At 37.3% G+C, this 10,194-nt stretch overlaps 1 protein-coding gene across 1 annotated transcript in view; it reads right to left on the bottom strand.

The window, feature by feature from the left end:
* The window catches only part of LOC107712759 (adhesion G protein-coupled receptor B2-like), a 219,957-nt gene that overhangs the window by 112,672 nt on the left and 97,091 nt on the right, over positions 1-10,194 (bottom strand). The window contains exon 2 of the mRNA XM_016518097.1: positions 4,015-4,843. Within this exon, the coding sequence (XP_016373583.1) occupies positions 4,015-4,828 (814 nt within the window). The 5' untranslated portion in view covers positions 4,829-4,843. The remainder of the gene's footprint in view (positions 1-4,014; positions 4,844-10,194) is intronic.

The raw sequence follows: 10,194 nt of genomic DNA, 5'->3' as shown, positions 1-10,194 counted from the left end.
TATATATATATACATACATATATATATATATATATATATTTGTGAGATATAATGTCACATTTGTACCATAAAAACTTACATTGTGAGATAAAAAAAAAATCACAAAAATAAGTTCCACTGTGAGATAAACTTGAACTTTATTATTGCTATTAGAGGACAATTGTGGCTTAAATTAGCAATTGTAAAACACAGTCACATTGTTTGAAATAAAGATAGAATTGTGAGATATAGAGTCACATAGTGGGAAATAATGTTGTAATTCTGAGATGTAAAGTTATTAGAAGTTAGAAAAGGTAGGAAACTTCATATATCTTCTCCACAGACCCCCTAAAGTACCTTGTTGAAAACTCTGGACAAATAGAAAGGCTATAAACTAAAACCATTGAGAACGGCAGAGCTTATGAGCTGTCAGACATTGCAATCAACTTCAGCCTTCAAATGCCTCTGTATAAGCCAGTGTGTTTCTGTTAACTCCTGCAATTTGTCAAGTCAAATTTGGCATTCACTAAATATATGCACACAATGCACAAGGTGCTTTATGGGGAGAAAAAAAAAAGAAAAAAAGCTTTACTGGATGTAATCAAAGAGTGATTATATCAACATATATGGCTTCTTCTGCCTGCAAGCTGATGTTTTTGTCTACAGGAAACTAGATCAACATCACACACATGCAATCACACCAATTAGCCTCTATTAGCTACAACAGTAGCATAAAAAAGAAAATATGCTGTAACAGTGTGTGGATTTTATCCACCTTCACAAACCCCATCTCAAGGCTGTGGCACACGGAGGAGCGAGAAGTTCCATGTTCACATGGGCTTTGAGCATAGTGATTGTCTCTGATCCAGAGATCCAGAGATGAACAAGAAATACCTAGGCCTGAAGACAATTAAATAATTAATCCAATTAAGCCTTCAGATAACATGCCTGTAATTAAATCATTTGCACACCAAGGGATGGTGACAGTTCACAGAAACAAACTTCATCTGTGGTGAGTTCATCTCCCATCTAAACAAAAAGATTTATTTGCAGTTCAACATACGCGGATTATGGTAGAAAATGTACCACCTGCAGATCTCTGATGAAGGCCCTGCAGAATGTGAAGATGAATGTCTTTCACAAAATTGTACACAAAACAAGTGGATTTTGAAACAGATTTCAAAATTTTTTTTTTGGCTGAAATGTTCTGTTACTAACAAGAAAATTGTATACACTACAGTATAAGGCACACTTAGTCATTTTCATTTGTGTTGTGACAACAATAGATGGGTTACTAAGGCACAATAAAATGAGTATTCGTTTAATCATGTGATGGCCACCATGAATAGACCCACTCCATGTAAAAATATATATATATTTTTTTTTCAGTATTTTCTTTCAGTATCTTAATCATATTCTTACAAAAATCAACTAATTACGTTTAAAACTTTAATGAGGGAAAACCTAAAGTGCACCTTTTTTATTTTCAAACCTATTCCACAGATTTCAGCAGATTTACCCTCACAAAAAACATGAAAAATTGTGCAGCATCCTTGTGGGTCTAATTATTACATTCACCTTATTTTTAACAAAAGAGCAGTTTCAGCCATTTGTAACTTGAATGTGCAAGGCTTCCAGTGTCATTCGCTTCCAGTTATTTTGGCTCTACAAAACAGCTTGTTATGCTGCTTGATATTGTGAACTGGTATTCCTTATTATATTATTTTAATGTATTGTCATAATTATAAACACACTGGTTTGTAGTGCAAATATTTCCCTACACTTTGTTATTCTTCTAATTATTTACCTATAGGAGCTAATGAAGTCTTGCACTTTCACAGAAAATAGCTAGCTTACTTCTGCATTGCAAAATAAGTTGGATTATTACATTATATAGTAGTTAGGAAACCTATATGCACTGATGTTCTGCATAATTTGTTATGATTTTGAATCATTTGAAATGACTGTGCAGGGATGCTATATATCCTCTATTCCAGAGTGGCCTAATTATGTAAAAAAATATCCCAATACACACCTAAAAATACTGTCAACATCTTTCCAGAGAAGAACTCTCCATGCTTGAAACTGGCTGGTGTCAATGATGTCAGCTTTGAGGAGAAGGCTGTTTAATGTGCAGTCTTTGCGGGCACAGGAGCAGTATGCATCTCTGTAGCAGGCACATTGGCAGTGTCCTCCAGTCTGGCACAGCCAATCAGCATGCTGACTCAAGGGAGGATAAAACTCAGTGTGGCTTTAGCAGAGAGGCACTAGAGCGAGCCAGGAAAAGCCCGACTGAAGCACGCACACATACACGTCCTATCGTTCTCACTTTCCCCATCTAGTTGCTTCTTTTTCGGCGTCAATAACACACTTTCTGATTCTCTATTTCTCTCAATTGGAAACACACGCAGAATGTTTCTACAGTATATGCGGCAGCTTGACAATGAAGTCTATCAATGGTGTTGATCACCTACATGAGTCTGATCACCTGTCTGTCGGGGCAAATTTTAAAAAGCACAGCGGGGGCCAGAGGGGAAAGTTGACCTGAATAATGGCAATACATATATTTAAAATGTATCAACAAGGCCCATAAACTGTCCTCTACCTCTATACTCACCCACAAACCTGACGCTTAATGTGACACAAATCAACAACACAAGATGTCATCAGCAAAAGTGACAAGTGACAGATTTGAGATACAGACCATTTAAATCTGGTCACTCGTCATGATACATCGACAAGCAATAAATTTCTTCCATTAACGCTTTCGTTTCTGTCCTAACCAGCGACGACAAGCAGGCAAAATTCAATTCAATTCAATTCAAGTTTATTTGTAATCAGTGGTTTGAACAAATCTTTTCAGTGATTCAATGACTCGCTCATTTCTGAATGAATCAGTGGTTCAGTGAATTAATGAATTGTTTACTCCCACAAACGGATCCAAGATGGCGCCGACGCTGATGGCTGCCTCCGTGGCGTGCTCCGCAGTTGTTTTTATGTTTTTGTTAGTTTGTCCTGTCTTTAGTTATATCCCTGCAATCAGTTACACTTGACAATAACTGTGGAACACACACTATTTATACACTCATACACTTATTTATCTAACACTCATACTCAGTCTACACCTCAAATTTGCACATAATATACAGTATCTGTACATACAAAAACTGTCTATTGTAATATACCTGCACATACAACTGTCAATTTATATATTTTTATTCCTTATTTACTTGTTCTATTTTTTATTTATTTTTTTTATAATCTGTGTTTTTGTTCTGTCACTGTCATTCTGTTACACTGTGGAAGCTTCTGTCACGAAAACAAATTCCTCGTATGTGTAAACATACCTGGCAATAAAGCTCATTCTGATTGAATCAGGGGTATTGAATAAATCGGTTTAGTGAGTCAATGAGTCATTCATAAGTTATTTGTTACTGGCGTAACAATATATCTTACAGAAAGAGTCCCTGAAATCCGCATTATTATACAGACAAAGAGAACTGATTCAGTTCCAAGTGCTGTACTAAATATCATCTCTTGTATTGCTGCTCAGCCAATCAGATTTGAGGACCAGACCTAACTTTGCATAATAAACACCAAAAAGTCCATATTCTACTGACAAATTATTTGTCACTAGAATTATCGGTCACACCCAGTTAGGACACAGTGTATAACATTAAGTAGCACACGTTTGTAGGTGTAGCCTCCTCACCCAATATCAGCAGGACCAAATAGTGCAGCCAAGGGGAGTCAGTGATTACTATTTTATCACAAACACTTATCCTGATTGGAGGCAGTTCCAAGTGCTTTAAAGTTACTTTCCCTTTTGTAATTAGAGGCTAATAATTGAAATATAAAATGAGCTCTCCAAATCAAATCAAATCAAGCTGAAAGTGAAACACTTTGCTTGTGATCCAAAATGAGCCCATGGTTACCCAATCAAACAAAGTAGCTTGTAAAGCAGCTTAATTGATTTTAATGAAGCAGGCTATAAATGAAACAGCTAGCAGCTGGTCTGAAAGAAGCCTGGCTTACCTTGCCGGACATCCCTGGGTGCTATAGCGATGCCGTTCTTTGAATGCAGCTGTGTGACACAACAGTCGTCGGGTGGGGATTGCAACACGCTCGCGCTGGGGTCTAAAGAGTGGTTGTGGGGAGCAGTGGGCAGTAGGGAGACCGGAGGCACCGTGTTGGGACACACGCATCCCGACTGGGTGATACTGCAGCTCTCGGTTTCCCAGCCTGAGCCGACGTGCAAGCACTCCTCGAACCATCGGCACAGGACTCCACACGTAAACTGACTTGAATTCTCATTATTAATGAGCAGAACCTCTACGAGCCGGAAGTCCAGAGTTTCCGCCGACAAGGGGGCCTGGCCCTCGGACAGCCCATCTCTGTTGTCTCCGTCTTTGTTGGGATGAGTGGTCAGGCACAACTGCACAAAGTTCTTATCGAACTGCAGAAACGTGTGGGGTCCTGGGACCATGCAAAGCTCGACGGCTTCAGGGTCCGAGGGGAAGGTGGGCTGGTCTGGGGGGCCACAGGTCTGGTTCGAGAGGTAGTGGTCCAGGGGCAGCACCAGTGGGGAAAAAGCTAAACAGGCGCCGGCATGGCGATTGAAGCGGAAATAGAGCGAGTACTTGGTGGGGTCAGGGTTCTCTACAGTCCAGGAGCATCCGGATGCCAGAGCGGACGGCCTGGGAAAGAGGTCCCTGAGTGAGAAGGAGCCGTATAAGACCCCAGCCACCAGAGAGGAGCAGGGGGCAGCCTGACCCAGTGGCTCCACAGCCCAGGCCAGTGCAAAAAAGGATGACAGCACAGACAGACAGAGATGACCAGCAGTGTACATCCTATGTCATTTGTCCTGGAGGGGAAGAAAGAAATATCGATGAGTGATCCAAACACTATTTCAGTGAGGTCAAACAATTAATTAATTAATCTGTCAATTATGTCTTTGACTAAACAGATCATATATTTCTCCTTTTCTTCTTCAAACAATTTGCACATTGATGTCTAATGCTATACATTATTGGCAAAATGGTTTAGAATACAATAGTAACAATAAAAATGATAATAAAATATAATTTAAATAATTGTTAACTGAAATAAAATAGACAACATTCTCATTTACATTCTTCATATACTAAAATAATTAAAACTGAAATAAAAAAAAATAAACAAATAAAAATTACAAAAACTAAATTACTAAAATACAAAAATAAAAACTAATTCAAAATGTTAATAAAAACTATAATAGTATCTCAATCATACTAAAATAACTGCTAAATTTGATTATTTGATTTGTGTAAAACTGTGTTGGTAAAACAAAAGAGAAGGGAAGTTCTGAAGGAGAGATTGCAAGAAGGGTAACACAATGTTATTTGAATATTAGATTCATTAACAGATTTACATCACTAATCCTCTTTAATTTGTTCTGTGGAGACACTGCGGAGAGTCAAAAGCAAACAGCCAGAGAGAACGAAAACGACAACAGAAAAAAACGAGACAGGAGAAACAGAGTGAGATGGAGAGGAACGTTGTGTCACATATCGGGCCTTTTAAGCTCTCTGACAGCACAGCATTAATGAAGCGGAAAGTTTTCCTGTAAATCAGCCCTTCGGTCATGATTCCCGCCTGCCAGAGCTCCTCACGCCAGCCTTTTTCCACAGCTGTGTTTGTGACCCCCTATTCAGCCTCTCCTGAGCCACCGCTCACTTTTCATTCAGTCAGCCCACCCCTCTGGCACCAGTCCCTTTGTCTTAATTACATGTGGTTAGTGGGTCACATTACAGGTATACAGTCGGCTGTGGTGGGACATCCTTCATTTGGAGGGCTTTCGGGGTTCTGTACACTCCCACCTGGATCAATAGTTGGAAATCTCTGACTTTCCTCTTCCTTTATGCCTCTTTGTCATTCTGTCTCACCCTTCCTCTCCTCCTTCCCACTCTCACTCAGAGCAGACTTGTAAATCATTTCAGGGCTGCGTGTTCTCTCTGTGAAGGTTACAATCCTATTCACAAAGACACAAAACAGACACTCATACTTTTCTCCGATGTCTGAAATCCCTGACAGATGTGCTTAAAAGACTGATGACTCTTCTGTGGAGGGTTTAGCCCTTCAACTAATCTCCCACACTCTCATGCACACGCACACACGCATCCTTTAGTTTCCCACTGTGACGCATTTATAGGTCTTTGAGTTTTTGGTTAATAGCACATGGCAAATGACACGACACTCATTTGTATTCCTAACTATTAATTTATTTTAAAAAATACATTAAAATTAAATTCAGACATACAATGACTTGAACACACCAATTCTAAGAATGTCTTTACCTAAGTCAATATCCAATGCACCTTTACTGGAACTCTCATCTTGTTTTTTTTTTTAAAGTAGAAAGAAAAAAGTAAAATGATGTCTCTCAACTTCTATGTAGAAAAACTGATTTTAATCTTTCCCTTGAGAAAAAAAAAATTTTCTACTCTATTTTCAACATCGACAAAGCTGTCAATGTTACTTTTATTAAAAATTTATTAAATTATACATTTTATTATAAATTTCCTAATTATTATGGAGATTATCCTGATAGAGATTATATGTCTGATATATTTCTCTACAGTGTCATTATGAGATGGTCAAACTATGTATAAATAGTAAAGCCAAAAGAAAAGATTTGTTAAAGTCTTTAAAGTTATACAGCTTTATGCAGTAATGTTTTTGTGTATGGAAACCCGTAATTATAATCTCTACTTTATTCTCTTCTTTATTTCTTTATTTTTATTTATTTCTTAGTCTTTTCTTTTCCCCTGTTACAATCCTTTGCAAATTGTATATATTGACATTACTTTCTCAACTTGTTCATTATGACTGACGTTTCAATAAAAAAGGAAAAACCTAAGTTGTTTGACAATCTTTTATTTCTTTGTCAAAATATTTAAATAAAGCTACTTCACTGCTTGTTCATGTTTAAGAATGACCAAATCAAAGTCACATGCAAATAAAGATATATGTACATATATTTACATATTTTTAAAAACTTGCCATTTTTAAACTAGATTTTTAAAACAGTTTTTCTTTTCTTTATTGTGGATACTATATGTCACCGAGTCATGTACCAGAACCTTTGCAACTTTTTTGCTGAGTTTGCAACCTTTCATGCTTATTGCGAGTTCATCTTTGATAGGTAGATCATTAAAAGTTTAATATATAAAGATAAAATGCATTTGTCTAGTCAAGCATCTGTTGGGATGTAATAAATATTCAGATGCATCCCAGCAGCCCATTAGCTCCGTGTATGAGGTGTACTGGAATCAGTCACCAGCAACGAAGTGAGTTAAATGGAGCTAAGAATTGGCTCTGGAGAGGGGCCTTTAGACAAGGCAGATGAAAACACGAGAGTTTAGAGTGGATACATCTTTCATATGATGAGAGGTTCCTGACTCAAGCTTATTATGAGATGGCTGGAATAAAGGGTTGACATGAACAAAACGCACAAACAAATTATTCTACCAAGAAATAAATAAATACTGTAGATGAACTGGCACAGAGAAGCGAGTCGCACTCCATTTCACAGGTGCTTATTGCTTCTCTCATTCCTCATATTGCTGAAAAATGCTTATCTGATCATGCGTTTGCTTATTTACTTATTGATTTATTTTGTGGGATTATGGTGATGAAGAACAGATTTTTTTGTCACTGGCTATTTTAAACTGCAGGGTGCAGATAGGCCATATCTGAATGTTTGTATACATGTGACACTAATCTGAGTCGTGTGAACAAATCCTTTCAAATCCGATTTGCTCTACTTTCATATGTGGTCCTGGATTGGATACATTTCTGATTTGAGTCAAAATCGTCACACGAGAATTCATGTGTTTGTTGTACAAAAATCTACACTGTGGATTAAATCATTGCCATCAGCGCCAGTCGTAAAAAAAGAATTTGTAAAAATCTGAGGAAAACAGAGATGGCAAGATAACACTTTTAATTGATACTGGAGGAGATGCTTCAGGCAAAGCCGGAGGGAATATATCACAACCGAGCTGTGTGTTAGCACATTAGTGCTGCAACTTCTAGGGCCGGCGTTAATGCCGTAAAATGTGAGAAAAAATTCTAGGGGCCCAAAGGCCCAGCAGAATTGATGTAGGATCTAACATAATCAAATGTATGTATGTATGTACGTAAATAAATAAATAAATGTGCTATGTATACACTGGTTCTAATGTTTGGAATAATTACGATTTTTCATATTTATGACAGAAGTCTCTTATGCCCATTAAGGCTCATTAAAAATGTAAAAACAGTAATATTGTGAATATTGTATATCATTACAATTTAAAATAACTATTTTCCATTTAAATATATGTTAAAAAATTTAATAATTTCTGTGATATAATGATATATATATATATATATTAGGGCTGTCAACAGATTAAAAATTTTTAATCACAGCCTTTTTCTGTGATTAATCGCGATTAATCGCACACTTCATGAAATTAAGCATAGACCATTTATATTGTTTCAAATGTTTATTTTGCCATCATTTGCTATATCCAGCAAAGTAAACCAAAAGATTGAAGGGTGATTCTCAAAAATCTGTATTTTCTGCAAGCTTTTTTCTAAATAAATTTAGATGTCTTTCCAAAAAAGGACACTTAGAAACTCCAAAAGGACACCAAAGAACCAAATGATATAAGGAGCCCATATAAGCACATATGAAAGGGAAAAAAAAATCAGAATTGTATAGTGCAACAGCAAAGAGCTTTTTTACATTTTAGAGAAGTCAAATTGCGACACCGAACAGGACCACATGGAGATGCCAAAAAAATCCTAAACCAACCGCCTGCTGACTGCATATATCTACTACAGTACACGGATCCATTCAGTATAACTAAACACAGCAACATAAACATGACAAATCAAAACATTATCGTGAATGTGTGTGGAAACAACGTGAATGTACCGAAATGTCTGTGTCTGTGCATACATACAATGCGCGATCAGTGCGTCAAGATCACTTATATACGCATTAATATAACGGACTCACGCGTGCTTACTGTACGACTCCTATATGCCACCGCAATCGTCTTCACCTTGATTGCAGTCTTCATCCATCAAAACTTTACTAGCGAGACTGGTTATCCAGTCGAGAAAACGTAGTTTGCGTCTCATCTGGCCATACAGCTGTGGGATGTGTTGACAATCTGTTCAGTCTGTAGCAGGGGTGGAATGGTTCGCGGAAAAACATCGAACCGTATGGCGCGCACAGGTGAGACCTGAACAGCACACGTTGATATCTGTGTTTAAACTAAACTCATTTAAGCTTTGCGAGTTTAAACATTTAAGAGCCAGAGGACGCGAGGACCAACGCAAACCCGCGCCTCAGAACGCGCGCAAATATTAAGTTCTCTCTGAAGTATTGTGTTTAAATGGACAAATTCACACAAAAATTATGTCAAAATGCTCGTCTTGGCAAGTATCCTATAGCAGACATAGCCGGCTGAACGTACTGTATCAGTACACTGGATCAGTGCATTCTCTTAACAACAACAAAATCACTCACTGCTCTTGATTGAATAGCTTTTGTAACTTTAATAAAGATTAGTCTTTAATTTATACAGTCAAATATGCAATGCTGTTTTACATTTCATTACTTTATTCAATTTCTGTACCTAAAAATTAATGTTAGACCTACCTAAAAAAAAAACTGAAAAATCACTGTTTATTTTATTTGTATCTTTACTCTATTGTATTTAGTTGTGCTGTTGCTTGTAGTTAGATAGATTATTCTTATTTTCTTTATTTTTATTTGACAGTTTAGTTTTTGCCTAAACATAGCACATACCGAACCATACCGAAACAGTGTCTATAAAACCGTGATACAAACCGAACCGTGAGTAAGTTGAACCGTTCCACCCCTAGTCTGTACTACTTCATACAGCGCAACGTGTGAGGGCTCACGCTCTTAAAAGATCACAGAATATGACAGAGCTCGTGTTTTAAAGCGAAACACACTGGAATGAATAATTCACTGAAAACGCAACGCGAGTCCCTGTTCTCTCTGATGTAATCAGCCTGGTTACCTTTATATTAACGCTGTTTTAGACGGATTGTTTGAATGCATTCGCTTACTGGACCATTGGACTGAAAACTATAAGTTTAGCAGCTTATAATGATCTAATCGCAAAATTGAGTAGCAAAATTGGGTTAAAGGGG

The sequence above is a fragment of the Sinocyclocheilus rhinocerous genome, unplaced genomic scaffold (genome assembly GCF_001515625.1).
Source record: "Sinocyclocheilus rhinocerous isolate Xijiao unplaced genomic scaffold, SAMN03320098_v1.1 scaffold1590, whole genome shotgun sequence".
NCBI lineage: Eukaryota > Metazoa > Chordata > Actinopteri > Cypriniformes > Cyprinidae > Sinocyclocheilus > Sinocyclocheilus rhinocerous.
The sequence above is the reverse complement of the archived record's forward strand: the minus strand, read 5'-3'. Positions and strand labels throughout refer to the sequence as shown.